This window comes from Pleurodeles waltl, chromosome 6 (genome assembly GCF_031143425.1).
Source record: "Pleurodeles waltl isolate 20211129_DDA chromosome 6, aPleWal1.hap1.20221129, whole genome shotgun sequence".
NCBI lineage: Eukaryota > Metazoa > Chordata > Amphibia > Caudata > Salamandridae > Pleurodeles > Pleurodeles waltl.
The window spans coordinates 118578940-118601587 of record NC_090445.1 but is presented as its reverse complement, the minus strand read 5'-3'; the positions used below and the strand labels follow the sequence as shown (position 1 = coordinate 118601587).

Here is a 22648-nt window from a genome sequence, read left to right as displayed (position 1 = left end):
CCATGAAGGACTTTATGGGATGCTCCTTGCCAGGAGTAGTGAATAATAATTGATTAGCTCCGGACGCTCATTTAGTATTATTTTTTGCAGCCTTGTGCCTCATTCTTGAATTTTATTTTTGGGTGCTCCCTTCGCACTTGGAAAACTCACAGCTTGCAGCATTGTTGGGGAATTGGGGGAGCACCAAGGTCCACCCCCCACGTGTAGCCCCTGCTGTCTTGGGCCGTGGTGAAGCTGCCAACATTTCCTCTAAGCTTCCTCTGGGTTGGCAGCATCCCTTCGTCTTAGCTCACACCAGCAGGAGTAAAACACTGTTTCCCCTGCCTATGTGAATGGCAGGCAGGGACCAATTCAACCGTGGAAGTAATTCACTCTGTATTCGGGCATGGTGTCCTTGAGACAGCATTGCGTCGGGCCCCGGATGATGGGACAAAAGATAGCTTTGGTGAGAAAGGCCCACACATGCTCCTGACCTACATGTATTTAAAATGATAGATGTGTCAACCCCGGGGCCTACACCCACTACAGGAGTATTAAAAAAAATCCGGTGTCCTGCATTTTTTAATACTTTGTTTTAGCCATGGACCTGTGGGACACCTGCACAGCACAAATTTGGGTGGCTGGGGAACTAAGGGGTGTCCCTCTGGGATTCCCTCACCAGGGCTAGAAGTCAGGGTATCCATAACCTCCCCCCCTCATGTGCTTTTTAAAAAATATTTCTGTTATGGCTGTCCCAACATTTGTGTTCATGTTGCAGCCAGCCAATTAGAGCGCTGGCTCCAAAAGAGCCTCCTCAGCCATTCAGAAGGCATGAATGTTTTAATTTCAGTCCAATTGTCAATATATCTAAACATTTTGATGCTTAATTTCTCCAAAACTGCTAAATGGATTTACACCACATTCTGGGTAAAGAGTTACCTTTCTGACAAATTTGGTGTAATTCTATTCAACTGTTTTGGGTGTGACAAGGTCTAAAATCCAGTAAGGAAATTTTATTGGGAAATTCCATTTTAGGGTCCTTCCTTTTTCTGAACCCCAGTTTGAAAGATCACCACAAAACTTTCCAGAAAGGAAGTGAGGTGGATGAACTTTGTTTTTGCAAAGTTTTGTGAATATTCGTCAAATAGCACCAAAGTTATCAGCGAAACAAAAAACACCCTTCCTATATAAACTCTGATCTAACTATAATTAAATAATGGTGACTGCACATATATAGATGTGCCAGTGTCAGCCGGTAATTTTAGGAGGGAGGGGAACGGCGGGGCACACATGCACTCTCACACTTATTCATTCACACACACACACACATCCACTCACAATACTCGTTATGAAATATTCAAACATACACGCACAGAACATTCATTTAAAAAACGCAGACACACTTACCTTCAGCTTTGCCTTGGAGGTCCCCAGGAGTGTTGGGACTGCTGCCTTCCCTCAATGGCTAATCTAAAATCAGCCAATGAGGGAAGACAGCAGTCCCAACACATCACAGAGTGGAATGGGGTCAGTTAGACTGCTAACCCCACCCCATGGTGTGACGAGGTGGGTGTCACTGATTGACACTTGGCCCTGGGCGCTTCAGGGCTTAAAACCAACATGCCCAGGTCCAAAGCAATCAGTGATGTTCCCCCTCATCATGAGGGGGATGGCCTCGAGGCACTTTTGCTAGGCTGAAGAGGTGGTGCCCACAGGGCTGTGACTTCTTCAGCCCAGCAAAGTTCAGCTCAGGCAGCTGGGAGCCTGAGCAAATAGCACATATCTAGCTCCTGGCTACCTGACCTGAAAATGAAGAGTGTCTGTCAGGCTGACCTTTGCTCAGCCTGGCAGACACTCTTCTTGAGGAGCAAAAGGGGGAGGAACATTGACCCTCTGCCCCAAAGGACGGGCTCTGGCTGAGATGTGCATCTCCACTGATGTCCAGATCACAAACCAGTCATGCATTTCCTTTTAATGGTCAGGCATAACTCACCACGCTGACCACTGTAGTACCAAGGCACTTTGCTAGTTGGCTTTTTTTTAGGTGTCTTCTTCTTAAATGCATGGGTTTCCATGATTCAGTCTTTTTATTTTTTTATTTTTTTTATTTTGTCCTCATTCACCCTAGGCCATATACAACCTCCTTCCCCTTTTCAACCGAAGCGCTGGAGATTTTCCTCGGCCAGGGGTTGTTTATTACTCTCAAACAATCCTCAGACTGTTCCAATTCTGTGAGGATTTCGGAGCAGGGTGTATAATCATTGGACGGATATCACAAATACAAATGCAATTCTACTCCAACATTAAACACACAGACATCTATACATAAATCTCCTGATTTCCAATTCATTAATGCTACCCAAAAATTCCCTCGCATCCTTTCCTTTCCCCCCATCTTTTGATCCAATTCTGCTATAGAAAAAACATCCCTAAGCCATTCTGAATGATCTGGGGGGGTCTTTAAAATCCATTTTCTACAAATTTCTCGCCTCCCCAACAGTATTGCATAAAATACAAACTTTTTATCTGCAATAATGTCCCGACCTAACCACCCCTGCTGGTCTTGAACTTGGCCAAATATTTTTAACTGAAAAGAGGGTTCAATTCCCCAATTTAGTATACATGAAATTGTTTTGCATACTCTTTCCCAGAAGAATCGAATATCAGGGCATTCCCAAAACATGTGAACATCAGTTGCTTGTAATAAACCACATTTTGGACATTCCACCTCTTGCCCTCCTTTCATTTTTGATAGTTTCTCGGGGTAAATATACACTCTATGTAATGTGAAATAATGATTTTTCCTGAGAGTGGCTGGTTTCACAATATCAAAAAGCATTTTTAATGACTCTTCCCACCCCCTTTTAGCTACGTCTTCTGAAAAAAAATTCCTCCACAAATCGGTAGGTAATACAAACTCACCATCTACCCCTTCCAGGATCCCCCAATACCAAGTACACACTCTGTGAGGGCCTCCTAGTGGGCTCGGGGTGATCTCACTCAATGGATTAGACATACCAACACCTTCCTTTATCCCCTGAGCCCATTTTCTTATTTGTAAAAATTTCCATTTGGACAAAGCACCACCCATCTTTAACTGTAATTCCTCCCACGAGAGAAAAGTCCCTTCCGAAAACAACTCTCCCCAATATTCTAATCCTGCTTCTCTTATCGGTAATGCCAAAACATCTTGAAAACATTCCGGGGTTCCCGGGGAGTCCCAGATAGGTGCGTCAATGTTATAGTAAGTAAATTTCACAGATTGCCTAATATGATACCAACTTTCTGCCAGCCCTCGCATAATTTTCAACCTTATCTTTTTGAAAAACTTAGGGTCCCCAAATTTAAACACAAAATTGGTTGAAGCACCGTTAATTCTAGAGGCCATTATCTTAAACATTAGACCCGTTGCTGTGGAATCTGACGCAAGAGACAAAAGTCTAAAAATTTTCAAAAGAAAGGCCCATGCATAATATTGCAACTCAGGTAATGCCAAACCTCCCTGAACCTTACGCCGGCGCAACTTCTTCTGAGAGATTCTAACACCCTTAGATCTCCAAATAAAATTGCTTATAAGGCGCTGCATTTTTTCTATATGAATTTTCTGCATTGGGAATGGAGAAGTAGAAAACAGAAAGTTCCATTTTGGAAGAATGGCCATTTTTACCAAGTTTACTCGACCTATTATCGTCAGGGGAAGATGCATCCAACCTTGCAATAAACTTTTACATTCTGCCAACAATTTTTCCTGGTTCCTCTCCGCTAACTGATTAATATCTTGAGGTACCAAAATTCCCAAATATCTAATTTCCTTTTTACGAAAAGCAGACTTATATTCCATATTCCAAGCCATAATCTCTGTTTTTTCAACATTCACTTGATAACCAGACACCCTCCCAAACTCTTCGGCCAGTTTAAAAATCTCGGAAGATGCAGTACCTAAATCATCTGTATATAACAGAAGGTCATCAGCATACAAAGCGAGCTTTCTTTCCCAGCCCTGACAGCTAAAAGGAGTAATCATCGTATTCCACCGAATTTTCCTCGCGAATGGTTCGATGTATAAGTTAAATAGTGCAGGGGACAGCGGGCATCCCTGTCTGGTGCCTCTAGCTATAGCTATCGTCCCTGTCAGGTTCCCATTCACTAATATTCTAGCTATAGGAGCCCTATATATCTGGTTCAATACCCCACAGAAATTATTTCCCAGTTTAGCTTTTTTTGGCAGAGTTTTTAAATAGACCCAGTTTACCTGGTCAAAGGCTTTTGCAGCATCGACCGTTATAATCCCCAAAGGGGATTCCGATTCTACTGCCATATCTATGGCCCCTATTAATTCATATGTTAACTCATGCAAATACCTCCCCTTCGAGAAGCCCTTCTGATCAGGATGAATTAAGCTGTCTACTACCTTATTTAACCTATCCGCCACTATTTTCGTAAACAGCTTATAATCGCTGTTCAATAATGAAATAGGTCTATAGGAAGAGCAATAAGATGGGTTTTTCCCGGGTTTCGGTATTAATGTAATAATTGCTTCATTCCACGTAACTGGCATACTTATATCGTTAAAAAAAATCCTACCAAATAACTCAGTCAAGAACGGAACAATTACCTCACCTAATGCTTTATACAACTCCACCGGAATACCATCCGGACCCGGGGCTTTCCCTTCCTTACCCTTAGCTAAGGCTGCTCGCACTTCTTCCACTGTAATAGGACCATTAAGAAATTCCTGATTCTGTTGCGAAATTTCTGGTAATATATCCTGAGCTAACCAGTTCTCCACCATTCCCTCTCGCACCTCTGCCTGTTCCGTATATAAAAATGTAAAAAAATCTTGAAACCCTCGTTCAATGTCTTCTGCATGAGATAATTTAACACCCGTATCTTCAATCACTATTTCCTTAATATAAGTCCTAACTTGATCTGTTTTAGCTTTCCAGGCAAGTAATTTTCCTGAGTTTTCCCCATATTCAAAATGTTTTAACTTGCTAGCCTCCCATTTCCTAACCATACGTGTCTGTAAAATGTTTGCTATTCGTGTTCTTAACTCAGTCATTTCTGTTCTTCCTATTTCCTCCTGGGCTCCTTCTCCTTTACCAACCAGTTTCTTACATTTCACTGACATTTCTTGCTCTAACATATTTATTTCATCTCTGACTATTTTATGTTTGTGACATGCAATACTCCTAAGTTCCCCTCGTATTACTGCCTTAAAGGAGTCCCAAACCGTTGATAACGATGCTGAACCTGTGTTAATCTTGAAAAAAATTCCAGTCTCTCTACGCAGATGTACCAAAACATCCTCTTCCAATAATAGTGCGCGCTCCAATGTCCACCTCTTAAAAACTATTCTCTGTGGGAGCGTCAAATGCAGCTTTACTGCAGCATGATCTGATAAATGCGGGGGTAAATATTCAATCCTGTCAACATTTTCCAACAACCTATCATCCACTAAAAAATAATCAATACGTGAAGCATGACTATACTTCTTATTAAAGAATGAAAAGACCTTAGCCTCCCCTTCCCTCTTCCGCCATATATCACACAGGCCATACTCCTTCATCATCTTCCTTAAATAATATTGTGTTTTTGGCGTGCCTGAAGATCGACAAGTATCTGTTCTATCTAATCCATTGTCAAGCACCACATTAAAATCCCCTGTCATAATAACTGCATCTGAAAAATCGATTAACTGAGAAAAAACTCTTTTAAGAGGTTCAATATCATCGCAATTCGGGCCGTAGAATCCAACCAAAACCAACCTTGCCTCACCATTACGTATTCTTATTATGACCCAACGACCAGCGTGATCTGCCCTTGTTTCTAAAATCTCCAATCTAGGTTGTACTCCCTGTTTAACCACAATAGCTACTCCCCTTGTGTGAAAATTGTTGGTAGTGCAGAAGCACATTTGTACCCACTTTTGAGCCTTAAATAACTCCTTACATTCTTCTGCAACCAAATGAGTTTCCTGTAAGATAAAAATCTGCGCCGGAGAATCTTTTAAATATTGTAAGATTTTATTACGTCTTGCTTTCGTCCTTAGACCGTTAATATTCCAGGAGAGTAATTTAATCGTAGATTCCTCCAACCCCTGACCTTTATTTAATCTAGCCATTCCAAAGTGACCCGCCTTCCCTCTGCCTCGGTGAATGAGGAACTATTTCCACACAAAACTCAAAATCAAAAAAACCAAAAGTAAAAATCAAAACCCTCCTAATTAATAATCCCCCCTCCCAACACCCTCCCATAGGGGACCCCCCCACTATATCAGCTAACTTGGGCCTTATTTTAGAGCACCCCGCCCGCCTGCCTGGGAGCTTTCAAAAATAAAAATTCATTTTACGTGATCGGTCTGTTCCTTACTTATAAGTTCTAACAGCTCGTCCGCCCTGACTGTCTCTCTTATATTATACATTTTATTATTATACATTACTCGCAAAAAAGCTGGGAACTTCAACTGTGCCGTAATCCGTAATTTTTTTAATTCATCTAACCTTTTCCCCAACTCCCACTGCCTATCCATTGTAATCTTAGACAAGTCGGACCTAATCTCAAATATTACATTCTCGAATTTTAATGATTTCTGTTTCAATGCACTGCTCAAGATTTTCTCCTTTAAATGATAAGTTAGGAAATTAACCAAGATTTTCCTTGGCCTAGTGCTGTTTGGTCGCTTCGTAAAAGGGTCACGATGAACCCTCTGGATATCTCTTTCAATCTCTTCTCGACTCTCTTCCAATTCACATACAGATTTAATAAGAGAAACCACATATGACTTCAAATTTGCTCCTTCTGCTCCTTCCGGGACTTTTAACAGTTTTATGTTGTTTCTACGCGAATAATTCTCCAACTGTTCAATTTTTACTTGCAAGCCTTGTTCCTTTTCACTTAAATTTCGAATCTCCTCCTTCTGGTTGTTTAGCTCTTCCTTCATCCCTCCTACCGTCGCTTCTAATGACTGGATTCTCTCCGTTAAATTATCGAATTTTCTTTCCAGTACCTCACAAGCTTCTCTAATCTCTACTTGATTACTTTCCGAGCTAGCAAAGACTTTTTTTATGTCCTCCGAAATAGCAAGAATCATCTCCTCCATAGACTGACTAAATCTTGGATCAGGGACCGGGGTTTGAGAAGGGGGGGGGCTGATGGGTATTTCTGCCACAACTCCTACGTCCTGTAAGTCACCATCTTGCCTCAATATAAGATCCGAACCAACTTGTTTATCCACTTGGTGAGCCGAAATATTAGTCGAAGGGGGAGGATCATTCATACCTCCCTCACCGGAGTCTGTATCGTTTCTAGTATCCTTAATCATATAAGTATCCATTTTCCCTTGACCAGGTATCAGCGCAATGTCTTCTGGCTTAGTCTTAAAATAAGCTCTTAACGAGGGCGCAGGTTTATTGTTATATTTCTTCCCTAGTTTCCCCTCACTTCCTCTTTTCTTGACTTTAAATAAGCAATTCGATAGATCAGAAGTTTTGCCTTGGATCTTATCCTGTCTATCAATAACCTCCTTATCTCTTTTCTCCTCTTCCAAACTCCGCCTCCTCCCCTGCAAAATGTTAACAGAAGGCAAGGGTGGGGACAAACTTTTTTTTGCACTGTCTCTAACCCCCAAAGCCTCCGCCATTTTACTTATCCCTCCTGTATTTAAAAGTGAAAAAGAGCGTGCTACCGCACTATCCCGGAACACTTTCCCAGGGGCTTTATTAATACTGAATTTTGTAATACTCCTGGCCTCCACCGCCCCCGCCACCTTACTTGTCTTTCCTTTTGTCGAGGGTGAAAACCGGTGTGTAGCTGCACTGTCTGGCTCCCGGGACTCCTTCCTGGGAGCCTTGCCGATACTGGCTCTGCCCGGATTCCCCCGAAGGGGAATCCTCGCTGAGCCCTTTCTTGCCCGGCGGAGCTCCAGCGCGGCTTGGCCCCAATGCCGGAGCCTCCCGCCGAGTGCCTCGCCCGGAGCCTGGATTTGCCGGGTTTCCGAGTCTCGAGGGCTCCGAGAAGCCAAACGTGGAGTCGGGCGGCACATCCAGCCGATCCCTGCTGCTTACACGTGCCACGCCCCCAAGCGCGGTAAGAGTGCGTCTAGCGGGTTACGCCACTACGCAACCCGCCATGTCCCCCTCCATGATTCAGTCTTGATTAAATGTTTGGTCACATTCTAGTGACAACCTCCTTCCTGTGCCAGCAATATGTTAAGCAGCCCACTTTCTCTCAACACAAAAAACACAGTTTTGCACAGTTTGCTCTTCCTGTATGAATTTCAGAACAGGTAAAATAAATAGATTATTTTCCATGTGCAGAGCGGAATTAAGTTTTTTTGCTGGGGCAAAATCCCAGCCCAAGTCTGAACACTGCTGCTTCTAGGACTATTGCGAGAGCCTACGCAATGCATTTACCTTAATGATAACTGGCCGGACCTCTGTTAGTGCTTTTGATGCAACTTACCCAGCACAGATGCCTGTGCTCAGTGCCCTTTGGAGGGTCCTCATGGCACTCCAGCAGGCAAGCCTGGCAGTGAACATGTTTTCAAGAACTGTAAGAGGCAGGGAAGTGTAACTAAAATAATGCAACTACCATTAAAAGCATTACATTGTCCTTCCATTGTCCTAGTGGCATTGCCTGAAGTTCACCCTCTGTGCATTGTTAATTGAAAACAAAACAAAAAATAACAATGTTGCTCACCCCTACTTCCAGGCTGGAAGAGGTAGCAATCTCAAATACATGATGCTACAATGTGTCTATCTGGATGCACATGCAGATAGAACGTTCCTTCCACTGGTGACCTGAGCGGGATGTTAGAGCTGAAGTTTCATGCTACCTCTCCAGAGTTGTGAAAATAAAAGTACTTGAAAGGAAGAATGGGGCACAAATTTCAGTCTTTCTCCAAAGAACAATAAAAGTTGCATTGCAGGTTAGTTATAGCAAGGTTCTTAAGCAGAGCACTCCCAGCTTCCAACAGTTTAAACCCAAATATTTATCTGGGAGTAGTTTGACTTAGGCTTCACTTACCGAAACAATGAAGAGTAGCCCGTAAGGAAGGTAAAAGAGTGTGTATTCAACACGACGGAGTGGCAACCAGGTCAGACTCCAACTGTCTCAACAGCTACAGACAGATCTTATATACACATTCTTGGCTGTGCGCTATCACCTTAGATTGTGTAGCGCGTTGCATGTCTGTAACATCACTACACATCACACCTCTTAATAAATAACAAAATTTTAAAAAAATAGGCACTAGAGCATAATAAATGTTTGAGATAACAAACATTAAAACAAGACGATTGAAGATAAACCAAATGACACAATGTAAATAATGTTTTAAGCTAACACATTATCTTGTAACCTTTTGGGAACCTCAATGCTTCTGCCACCGCATGTGTGCCTAGGCACCAACACATGCAGTTCTTGTGCGAGGCCAAAGGCCATCAGAAGGTCGAAATGGAAGGGTACCACTTACAGAACCAAAACTCGTGTTAGACTCTTTCACTTCTTTTGCACAGGTATTATTCTCATCATCTCCAACACACTGAGGGTTGATCAGAACAGCCTCTTCTCCAAAATTCCCAAAATATGTATCACCAAGTACTTCCACCTCCTTGTCCAGGGAGGCACAACGCACCCTGCAGATCCTATTTCAGTTCTACCATTTGTCATCATGCGTACAGACTGAGTTCTTATCCAACCCAGTCACATAGAGAAGGGCTCTGAACTCGGATCCTCCTGTTAGCATGTGGTGAGGTGATTTGATATGGACAAAGTCACATTTCACACAACTCGGGACATAGTGTTTCACATAACTCTTGTATATAACTGATTTTGAACAATTTGCTTCTTAAACATTCTCCTCTGATCATTCCTGCAGGCAAGACCTTCCCTATGCTCATACCATATATACATTCAAACAGAACATAAAGTGGAAGAAGGCACTTTTGCACACATTAAGGAAAAGAAAAAAGGTGCATGCATCACAGTGTGAGACATAGTTCTGCGTGCCCAGGTTATTGTTTGGCATGTGTCATAAACATTATAACGGTTAGACAGGGCCCACTGTAAACTGTTTGACCATTGGTCTGGGACCACAGAGGAAGGCTGTATGGTGCTTAATATTTACAACCATCCTCATACTAGATTAACAAAATTACACTTCATTGTCTGTCACAAGGATAGGTGTAATTTTGTTTCTAGTGAGGATATCCTTAAGAAAGTAAATAACTACCTGAGTAGTAGGTTCTTCCACAAAACTCTGTTGAAACCATTTAGAATAATAAACCGTAATACAAATAATGTAATTGAACTCTCTGTCAAATCTGTTGAAGGGTCCCATGAAATACATACCCAATCTATGCCAAGAAGCTCCATGGTTGACAGCACGCTCCAAGGTGCCTCGTGAGTGCTCAGAGTCTTAACAACTTTATTAAAAACATTGCAAGATTGGCCAACAAATCAAAATTAGTGTCCAGGGCTGGCCACCAGAAAATTTGCCTGAGCCTTCTTGTCCTAGATGACTTGAGTGCACCTGATTCACTAAACCATGCCTTACCTCGGGTGTTGAGGTGGGATAAGATTGAACTTTCTACACAGCAGTCCCCCCTCCTCATAAATCTAATTTTTGCTTTTCCAAAAAGGCTACAGAGGTATACTCAGGCATTTTTTTCTTTGGCCAGCTATGCTTTACATAACAAACAAGCTCACTAAGAACCCTGTACTCAGACAGTTCATTGAGTTATTTATTTTCATGAAAAATAAAATCTGAGCTTTCCTATATATCCTCTTCAGCTACAGTGGTCATGCCAATCATCCTCTTCTACGTTATCATTTTCTGGCAAGTATAATCAAGATAACCAATCAGGCAAACACATTCCTCTGACCTGGTATATAAGACAACGAAAACTGGAATCTATCATCCGTAGAGCTAACCTACTCAATCTGGATGAACACTTGATCTCTTTCTTCCCAGATGAATATAGATCTAAGATTTGTGGTCAGTTTGATGTATGAAACAACTACTCAAAATGAACTGTTCGAACTCCTCTCCGGGAGATGAACATGCAAGAGTCTCCCTTACTATTACAGAATAGTTACAGTCAGGAGGTTTGAGTGTATGTGACATAAACGCATAAGTACTCTAAATACTTCTATTTATTTTTTTAACCATTATGACACACTCCAAGCTGGGATGAAACACTGGAGTCCTCTGGCCTTAGCTGTGTAACTTATAATTTCCTCAAAAACTCTTCTGACGTGTCTCATCCCATTGAAATACAATTTTTCTATTAACTGTTGCAAGGGCTCAGTTTAATTAGTGAAATTCCAGATAAACTTTAACATAATATGCGTGCATACCTTGAAGGACATGAGCTATTTCTTAATACAGGGAAAAGGGGCTTATTCAATTGCCCTTTCAATGACAGGTTTAGGATAAATTCCATCATCTGAGATCACATGGCCTAGATATTCTACTTGTATTTTCTTAAAGACACATTTGTCCTCCCTCAAAGTTAAACTTCTTTCATTTGAAATCGCTAAGACTCTCGCCATAGCCTTGTTGTGTTCCCTGTCATCACCATCAATCATAAGGATATTATCCTGGAAGGCTGTAACACCTTTTCACTTCCAAACAACTCATGCATGAGTTGTTCAATGACGTGTGTCACAAAGGCTAATCCAAAAAGAATGCTCCTTCTGGTGTAATAAGCCAGATCCCTTGAACTGTCCTCTCCAATTCAGTCTGGTGGTGCAGACTTTTCAAATCTAAAGGGCTGAACACATGCGTACCAAGCCTGGTGGATAATAAATCATTAATTTTAGGTAGCAGGTGACAATCTTCTTGCCAAATGTTCAACCCAAATGTTCTTGTTTAAAGTGCAGAGATCAACACAAATTCTTACTTCACCACTCTTTTATCGGTTCACATATCTGGGTGAAAGCCACACTCCATGAGCACAAAGTTTTTTAAGATAGCTCCCACGTCCTGTCTAGCTGTGTTGTGCTTGACATGATGAAATGCTTCATTGTACCCAACTCATAATAGAACACATCTTTCTGCCAATCCAGAATACCATTTGTAGTATCATCCATGTCCACAAGAGTAAGTGAGGTTCAGAATAAGAATCAAATGTCATGTCTAATGCTTTAATATAGTGTCTACCAGTGATATTGTCTCGGTCCTCAGCCACATACATTTTGCCATTTTTGCTGCTCCTATCCTCAGATCTGATCCTTGCCCAGAAGTACCTATCAAGAACAATTTGATTTTTTGAGTATGCAGCAGACCCTGTATCACATTCTTTAAGCCTGATATCTGACCATTCATTGAGGAACACTGCTCTGTCAATGAATGTGATAGGCGAACCTGAGTCTAGCATACATTTGGCACTTCTGTTTTCTGTGGTCAACCTACAAATAGATTTGTCATCATTCCTGCACTTCACCATTAACTTACCCATTATCTCGTCCACATCCCCAGCATTGTTAACAATGTAAACATATTGCCCATTTGTTTTCCTACATTTCCTTGCAAAATGCCCCTTGACACCGCAAGCATTACAACTTTTGTCCCAAGCATGACAATTTTTTACCCATAATTCCTGATGACTCTAGCAACATCTGGAACCCATTTCCTTCATCTTGCTAGCCACACTTTTCTGTTTGATTTATGTTTCCTATTTCCAGATTACATAGTCACAAAATGTGAAAACTGGATACTCTCAGGTTCATTTTGATTTAGGACTTGACTACAGGATAGATGGATCCACCCCCTTAGCAATTGCAATAGTCTGTGCAAGTGTAGGATTAGTGCAAATCAAGAGAAGCTCTTGCACTTTCTTTGTAAAACAATGACAGACCACTTGGTGTATAATCATTCGGTTGATGATGTTTTCAAACTTGTTGTTAGCAGCATGTATACGTAAGGCCTGCTACATATTGCTCAGTCGACTCATGTGTTTGTTTGTAATGAATGAGGAACTTCTTCATTACTCTACTTTGTTGTAATCACAGCCTCCTCGTAGATATCCAAGACAATGGTCTGAAGTTCTAAAACATACCTGGGCAAGGGATCACAAATGTTCTGTTCCTCACTGCCCAAACAATGAAATAACATTCTAAACTTACACTTAGCAGTATATTTGTCTCCCTCAATGGCAGTAGGATATTCACTGAAAGCTCTATACCAGCTTTTTCATTTTTATTTGGTTCTCCAGATGACTCCAAGAAGCAAGGAAGAGTTGAAGCATTCCTCTTCTTTCCATGATAAGAATAACTTGGAGAACAATCATTTCCCACAACCGTTCATACCTCAAACACTGAACACATGTTATCTGAAACAATATTTTGTTACTACATTTTACCACACTATGTAAATCTTCAAATTTTGTTTTACAAATATTTTCACTAAAAAAACAAAGGTTACAGGGACGTTATAGTTCGGTTCAGATTTTACATGCACAAATCCATAGAAATGCAGCAGTTATAATTATACTTATATTAAGAAACTATAACTTGTGGCCTAAAGTTACTCTATGGCATGAGCTATAGTTTCTTCAGATCAGAAAACTATAACTGCTGAATTTCTATGTTTTTGTACGTGTAAAATCTGAACCTAACTATAACATCCCTTGAACCTTTGTTTTTCAGGTTTTTTAAATTCTGTTTCCTAACTATAATGTCCCTGTAACATTTGCTGGGAATGTCCAGTTTTTTTTTTAATGTTAAGTGATATTTAATTACACCCCCCTTCCTGGGCTGATTTCAGCCCAGGAAACCCCAATACCTTGGGGCCCAGCCATATTCTAAATGGCACCGGGGTACCCACCCTCCGAGATCCCTTACCTTTGTAAATGGGGAAGGGACACGCAACCCCCCTCCCTGGGCTAATATTGGCCCCGGAGACCCCATCCCCAGGACATAGCCAATTAAATATGGGGGGGTAGAGGGGCACACCGCCCCCTACCTGGGCTGATTTCCACCTCAAGGACCCGATCCCTGGGGCCCGGCCACTCAACATTGGATGCCCTGACCCCACCCAGGGCACCATGGCCCATATTTATACTTTTTTAGTGTTGTATTTGCGCCGCTTTTTGACGCAAAAGCAGCGCAAACTTACAAAATACAATTGTATTTTGTACGTTTGTGCCGCTTTTGCATCAAAAAATTATGCAAATGTGACGCTAAAAAAGTATAAATATGGGCCCAAGTGTCTGTATGCTGTGGGCTACGGGTGGAGCCCTAATGCCCCTTTGTTCCCAGCAGGAGCCGGCATTGCTCCAGTATGCGATGAGCAGCAAAAAATGCAGGTGGGAGCCATTTTTTCATCTGTTTCCCTTCCCGCTTCAGTGCAGGCAGGGAAACAGATGAAACGTTTGCTCCCAGCCAGTGGAGCATTTTTGATGCTCCTGCCCTCAGGGAGCAGAATTAGTGGTTGCTCTCACTTGGCTGGAGCTTTACAATTGCTCCCACCAAGCGAGATCAAACACAGGTTTCTCTGCACACTAGCGAGGGCAGGGAAACTGCAAGGTCCTGGGGGCAGGCACCCTGGGACATTGCAGGAGCCTGGCCCTTTGGGATAAGTCCCACAGGGCCTTTAATGGCTCTGAGATGGAGACTGCGTGACCCCCCCACTCTTTGGACTGCATGGCCGGGCCCTGGGGTTGGGATCTCTGGGGCCAAATGTGGCCCAGGGAGGGGGCCTTGTGGCCCCCCCTTCCCGTTTTGCATATTGGCTGGGCCTGGGGGATGGGGTAATTGAGGCTGAAATCGTCCCAGGAGGGGGGGCAACGCATGCCCCCTTCCCCAATTATATTAATAAATACACCCTGGACCACCCAGAGGGCTTACAGTAAACAATCACTGCACCCCTCACTTGTTTTTCTTTTTTTTTTAATGTGGATTCAAGGATTAAAATTTAAAAAAAATATTTTGGCCCCATGCAGGGTCCCTCTGGGAGCCCACCGCCAGGCCTAAGGGGTCAGGGTATTTCTAACCTGCCCCCTTTTCTTTTTTTATGTTTTATCTTGGGACTCGGCTCATTCCAAGTCCTAAGAGGGCTGCCAGCACTTCCTGGTTGAAGTGCTGGCAGTCAATCAAATCTCACCCTGAGATCTGTAAAATCTGCAGAGGATCCGTGTCCCTAGTTCTACATAAATATTTTTCTGTAGTAACTCGAAAAGTACTAAATGGATGTACACCAAATAAACAAAAAGGGCTCTTTCTGGACCAAGATCTACCTTGCTGCCAAATTTGGTGTTATTCTGAGTGGTGCGGGCTGTAGTTATATTCAAAATCCCTAATGGAAATTGCATGGGAAAAATGTGTTTTGGGCCCCCCCCCTTTCTCTGCCTCTGTTTGATGAATCACCCTGAAACTCTCCAGACAGCAGCTAAACTGACTGGTGTACTAGTTTTGAAAACTGCATGAACATTAGTCAAACAGCGCCAAAGTTATAGACAAAACAAAAGAAAAGGTTTTCCTAAGGTAAGTAGGTCCTAACTATAACTACCTTCTGGCTATTGCCAGTAGGTTATATATATATATGTATATATATATATATATATATATATATATATATATATATATATATATATATATATATATATGTGTATATATATATATATATGTAATATATATATATATTACCTAGTAGCATTCACCACTAGGTAGTTACAGTCAGGACCTACTTTCTATAGAAAAAGCATTTTTTTTAGTTGCCTATGTGTTTGGTGCTGGTTGACGAAACGTCGCGAATTTTTTTGGGAAAATTTGCCGCTCATGTGAGCTGCTATGTGAAAAGTTTTGTTGTCATCCATCAAGCAGGGTCCAAGAAAAAGGAGGGGGTCCCAAAACGCTTTTTCACTATTTCTTTTGCAGTTACTTGAGATAACTCTAACAGGTGAGTTAGTACCTGCTGGAAAAGCAACATCATTACACCACAGTTTTCCTTCTGTTATGCACTGTGTCACATCCCAAGAGGGATGATAGTTGGAATTGACGCTTGACACACTAACCTTCCTAGATGGCATGCACACACCTTCCATAGATTTGGGCTTATGCCTTCCACCAGCCAATCGGCTGGAACACCAGCCAGAGATGGGTGTGGTCAACGTGCTTACACCCCTCCCTATGCTTCCTGTAGGATTATGGGCCTCGAAAATGTCAGCACTCTCAACCTAACTTCAGTCTACTAACAGTGCCCTAACACCAAACATTAAAGGTAAGGCCATGCAGTAAAAAAAGATGTGTTTTTTTTGTAGGCTGCAGTTTATCCTTATTTGGTCTACAGCCCTTTCTTGTTGCCTACGGAGTGTTTGGTGCACAATGTATGAGGTTTTACCTATCTTTTCGTCCAGTTTCCTTTCGTGATTTTGTCACAGATAGATTCATTTTTTTATGGTAATGTCACTGTAAGTAATAGTCTGAAATGGATCTGTGAAGTTACATTAACAAATGATTTAGTTGGTATACGGTCTGCGGGTATTACCTTAACTTTGAGACACATGAGGTGATCTTGTCACGGAACAACAGGGAAAATGAAGCAGCTCCGAAAAGTGATGAAGGATGCAAGGAAACTGGAGCGCGTATTCTCGCGAGATGGATATTTAGTTGGCGCGTGGTTAGACTATTGCACTTCCCGATCTGGTTCCGGCACGTTTGTTCTCTCTTTATTTGGAATCAGCGATTTTCACACATAACTCCGAGGACTACGATGGACATCGATGGAAAGGACTTCCAACGCTATGTTGTGACTAATGTTTTTCGTGTTCCTATATAATTGCATGAGATGGAGATATGCAAAGTTTAACGTCCATACTTAATGCCACATTACAGTGCTAAGTGTGACGTAATCATTTCAGAAGCATTTCAACCAGGCATTTGAGTGGTAGGTTTGCAATAACAAACTTTATAATACTTCGGATAAGGACTTTGACTCAAGCCATTAACAAAAGAGATTAAGTCAGTTAATTTTGAAGAATGACTATACTAGGCGAAGAGTTGGTGTGTTTAAGGCGCTGTTATATATTTTAAATCAAGGAACGATCATATGACTGATGGGGTGAGTACACATTTTCTATGAAATTGAATTCATATACAGTTATGTTGACCGATTCCCACAAAAATACTAACACGTGGTAATCGATGTTAGACGAGAGTGCAGAGAATGATTTCAGATCCAAAAGAATGAGAGGGAGAAATGCTGAGACTAGAGGCTCAGAATGAGTGGTAGCATTATTGGAATGGTTTGTTAATACTTTGCTGCGCCATGTAAGTAAAAATGTATATACCTGAATACGAACGATATACTGTCTGCTCATTTTATAGAGGGCATTTACTTCCGTGTAAACTGAGGCGAGGACAATACAAGACCTGGGAGGCTCCTAACAGTGTTTCATGTTTCTCTCTTTTCCCATTCACCTTGCCCCTTGTGGATCACTTTATCCCACTGCAGTACTGGGATTGTGAGGATCAGTGAGGACATTATTATCCGGTTCCGTGACATCCCTGCCGAGAGCTGGTGCATATGACATCTGTCTGTTTCGTGGACCCAGTCTTGTCTAGTGTTGTTGTGGTTGGAAACAACTTTACTTAGGTCAAGATGGGTATGATTCTAGTAAGTAATTTCTTTATTTGGTTTGGTAGATCCAACCATAAGACAAATAAATACATATCATATAATAATCAAAACAAATTAAAAGTCACATATTCACAAAGCTTAAAATACATCCAAAATAATTTCCCCTTTGAAATTCAGTAGATAAAACCTATAAATAAGATCAAAAGGGATTTACACTATTCGGCCAAGTTATGGCTCCCTTTAAAAAGGACCCTACCCCGTATGATTCTTTTTAATCCTCATCTGCCTTACATTTTACATCATACTTTGTTTCGGTCAATGTAATTGAAGTTTAGTAACTTTTTACAGCAGCTAGTATCTGGACTTTGAGGCTGGCTGCTGCTGGGGCTATCTCCTGCAAGTAATTCCTCTGTTTTATATATGTCACTCCGATTGCTATCTTACATGAGGAGACTTTGGCTAATGCTCTGTAACATAAACGATCCATCTTGTGATATCTGATTTTTTCATCTCCAGTAATTAGTTCCATGTAAACACCATAGTACGTTACTAAATAAGTGATACCTCAACCAACACCCTTCTTTGACCATGAATAAGGTAGCTACTCACTAGACCAACTAAATAGCATTATTGAACACCATCATGTGCTAGGAAAGCACTATAGAAATACTACAGTACAATATTACAAAACGTACTGAGGAAATTTCCTATTACTGTGATATGCTATTGACATACATATCTGCTCTTGTTTGTCATTTATCTTGCTGGCGAGTCTGTCTTCTCTCTCTAGAGTGGCTTCCTTGAGACGTACATATGTTTATGCCAGGGCTATTGTATATCTGGCATTTAGCATATTTGAAAAGCCCTTCTTTGCACGTTGCAATCCATCAGATTTTTCTTTACCTAAAATGATGCTCTTGGTTCTGTGACGCATCTGTCAAAGGATCCCATTGGCACTCGTGTAATTGAGCAGTCTTAAGGAGCACCTAAAACAGCATTGAAAGTGTCTAGAAAAGAAATTCTCCAGAAGCAACATGGGAGTGTAATTGGAAGCGTGACTTTTTCCGAAAGTGCTCCAGAGTATCTCTATGGGTGGATACCACCTGGTATGCAGGCTACACTGTGACATCCGGAGTTCCACAGCCTCTAATGGTTTTTGTAGGTTTTGTGGAGCTCCTTCTGCAAGATGGGGACATTTGCAAAGCAAACTCTGTAGGGGAAAATGAACAAAATCACTCCTTGTCTTTCCAACATCGCTTTAGTTGGAGGATCACTTATCATAACGGTAAGCTTTGTTTTGTAAACGTGCGTCTTTGTAAGACTTAAAAAAGAAATATGAAGGTTAAGTCAGTAAATTATATGCAGTCAAAAGAGACATAAAAAATACCCTCGAAATAATGTATGTTTTGTTCTTGGGGGACAATCAGTAGGGCTCATTTGCCATCCACATGTCTCATGTGTCCTTTGTAGTCCTCATCAAGTCTTAGTTTGCTTCCACAGTCTTCCAGAGGCCGGATGTTGCCATAGCAGGTCACTGCTAACATAATTTGGTCTTACCATGCTTTAGCCGGTCTCCACTGCCGTCAGATGGCCTTAGCAAGCCTCAACCTGCCACAGCAGGCCCTAGCAGACCTCAGGAGTCAGCAGGCCTCAACGGCCATCCGATGGCCTAAGCAGATTTCAACTTGCCACTGCAGGCCTCTAGTGGGCTCTGAAGTCCGCCATTGTCCTTCAGTTGCCTCAGCAGGTCTCAACCTTTCACTGCAGGGTCATGAGGATTCAGCAGACCTCCACTGCCTTCTAGTGGCCTTAGCACGTCTGAACCTGCTTAAGCAAGCTTCCATAGTACTTAGCAGATCTCTACTGACTCGGGTGCTTTAGTGGGGCTCAGCTTGCCACATCTGGCCTCGTCAAGGTTCAGTATGCCTCCCCTGGTGATAGTTCATCTGAGCAGATCTCAGTAGGTCTCAGCAGTGGGAACAGTCAGTGGACTGGTCAGAGATCCGTGTTAGCTTCCTTCATATCGATCCTCACAGGTTTTTTTAGTGTTTCCAGGATATATTTGAGAAGGGACAGATCACACGCAGTAAAAGTAGATTGCTTCAACGAGTACATTTACCACAATTTTGAAGTAATTCTTCCATGATCAAAGTTTACAAGCCTATGTTCTGCAGTTGTTATAAACCTTGCGTTGCTGACTATAGGGGTGCGGAAGGCTGTCAGACGATCTTTGTTGGTGCTCCCAGTGACCTCCTCCGCTACACATTCCCTCACTACCACGCTTCAGCAGTGCCCTCATCTCTCCATAGCCCTTCTCTCACATTTTTTTTTTTTAGGCACTACTCATTCATGTGTAGAGTGTCAGAGCTCCTTACATCACACATATAGTGTACAAAGACAATAAATCATACAAGTATCTAAATCAATGTGTTTCACTCAGAGTGTTGCCATAACCATCCAGTGGGCCTCGTCGGTGTCAGGTGGGACTGTTCAGCCTCCTCTCAGCATTAGAAACAATATCAACAAATATATATTTTTAAACGGGGACCTCAAGTGTGCTGCACCAGGTCAACGGGAGCGGCGGCCCCGACCCTCGAAGGGGTCATCCCCAGGCCCCCAACACCAGCATGCACAACCACGCCTAAATTTTAGTAGACGATTTCGCTAATAAAACATACATCAAGGACGGAGGGAGAACCCTTGGTAGGAAAAGGCACCCGTCTTCAAACTTGAGCGATGGCCGGAGTTGGTGGCCCGTCCCAGCAGGCACAGGAAGGGCGAATGAGCAGCTTACTAGGGCCGTTTTCTGAAGCACGAGGCCCATATTTATATTTTTTTAGCACCGCATTTGCGTCATATTTTGACGCAAAAACGACGCAAACTTGCAAAATACAATTGTATTTTGTAAGTTTGTGCCATTTTTGCGTCAAAAAGCGGCGCAAATGCGGCGCAAAAAAAGTATAAATATGGGCCTCAGTCTAGCGTGAGCACCACTGTCTATCCTTTACCTTTTATTTCCACGACGGAAGAGGCTGTTGAAGTGAAAGACTGACAATGGCGCCTATTTCACTTAGAGGGTGAATGGGATCCCTCCGCGCTCGGTGCAGCAGCACAGATCACACAGCCCTAAAGTCGGTGCAGCCGCCAGGAATGCTTCCTTTTTACTACAGTAGGTTCTCTTTGACTTTTTGACTCTTCATAACATGGATTGCAGGGTGTCTTACCTCTGTGCTGTTCAGGTCACACTGATGTGTGCCCGTGAACCACCCAGGGCTGCTGGAGCACTGATTGATGTCCAGGGATTGCAGCTTCACATCCAGCCTGACCACACCCCTGAAAGAGAAGGAGACAGTGTTAACTGGGAGGTTAGAAATGGGACTGCAGATGTGCTTCATGCTGGGATCTACAGACAAGAAGGTAGTCATCACCATTGGGCCGATTCACAGGTTCATTTGCGAGCACAGAATTGGTACTCCTGTGGTACCCATTCATGTACTCCCAAAAGCGTCGGTGAATTGGCCTGCATGTATGTTCCAAACTCAATAGAGCATTGTTCATGCAAGACATTATTATGTGATGCTGACCTGCAGCACAATACTGTTCAACCATCTTAAATGTCATCCAAACCAAAGAACTGTAAAACTTTTCATCCACCTTAACTTCCTACCATTTCAGCCATGTATCTATGGGGCCCATTCATGAAGGGAGCTGTGAGTACGTGAAGTGGTACTACTGGAGTACTACTTCACAAAACTCATAAATGCCATTGTCAATCGGCCTCAGCTGTTTTTTTCTGATGCTGCAGATTTCCCATATACTAACAATCCGTTGATACGCAACTCTATTCCAAAACCTCATCTACCGACGGCGTGAATGTCCTTACCCTATCAGATGCAGAATGCTACTAAAGCAGAGCTTATCCCTTCTACCAGTGGTCTAGAGGTTTACTCTTATTTCCTCATACTCTTTGCAAACCATTGATCTACCAAGTGGATTACAACCTCCAATTAAAAATTATGTTGTCAAATTACCCTGGGGAGAGGATCTAAATCTCTGCAGGAATAGCAAGACATGCCTACCAGAGATCAGCTTTTGCTCCCTTATACTATCACACCTAGACAGTGCCATTACACAGTCCACCATCCACCTGATCACCAGCTGAGTAGAACGAAGGCCCTCTTCTACGTGGCAGACCACTTTAGGAGTAAGGACACAATCACTTTACTCTGCCACTACAACCCTGCAAAAAGTTTTATTTAATTGAATAATGTTAAAGGGCCCTGAAGTGAGTTCACTGATTGTGGCTATCGTACAAGTGTGACGGGTCACATCAATACCTAACAAAGTATCTCCATTGGTTCCTCCTCCCAGCCCACATGCAATCAAGCCTCACTGCATCATATTTAAGGCGGGTAACAGAAAGAAGCTTACATAAAAGAGAAACTCAGCACCTCTATTGAAAAGCGGTGCACCACCCTGGCCACCCTAGAAATACCTACGCCAAGTCCACTTGTAAACCGTACTCCACGTCTGCAAAATGGACGTCATTTAGGGGTCGCTAGTGGTCACAGCTGCGACCACCAGCTGCCCATTGCAACCCCTGCCACTGCCTCTGCGACCCCTGGCCTCAGAGGAGGCGAAATCAGTGCCACGAACACAGGGGCATCTCGTCCTTATGGACGTTGCTTAGGGCTCCACTTCCTTGTTTTCAATCAGATTTTTATTACACTAATAGAGAATAATATATTAATCACTATTAATGTATTAAAAATTGAGCACAGTTAGCTGGAATATGAACCTCCCTGGTAGCTGAGTTAAGTAAAAAACACTTTAAGTGTATGTTGTGTGCATTCTTGTGGGTGTGAGTGTGCTAATGCAAAAGAGTCCCCACCACTTTTTTTTTAATTCCCTGGCATCCAGTGGGCTATCTGCTCCCCATGGGGCGAATCAGGGGTAATTACCCTAGCTGCCCCCCATGGGGGCAGAAAGACTTTGACCCCCATTTATTTGTGCGGGGGCTTGGCCATACCCCTACCCCTCAATATTAAAAAAAAGAAATCTTCCCTGTCTAGTGGGCTTTCTGCC

General features: G+C 42.4%; 1 protein-coding gene across 1 annotated transcript in view; it reads right to left on the bottom strand.

The window, feature by feature from the left end:
* The window catches only part of GPR179 (G protein-coupled receptor 179), a 221240-nt gene that overhangs the window by 114665 nt on the left and 83927 nt on the right, over window positions 1-22648 (bottom strand). The window contains exon 2 of the mRNA XM_069237498.1: window positions 20788-20896. Coding sequence (XP_069093599.1) covers window positions 20788-20896 — 109 coding nt within the window. The remainder of the gene's footprint in view (window positions 1-20787; window positions 20897-22648) is intronic.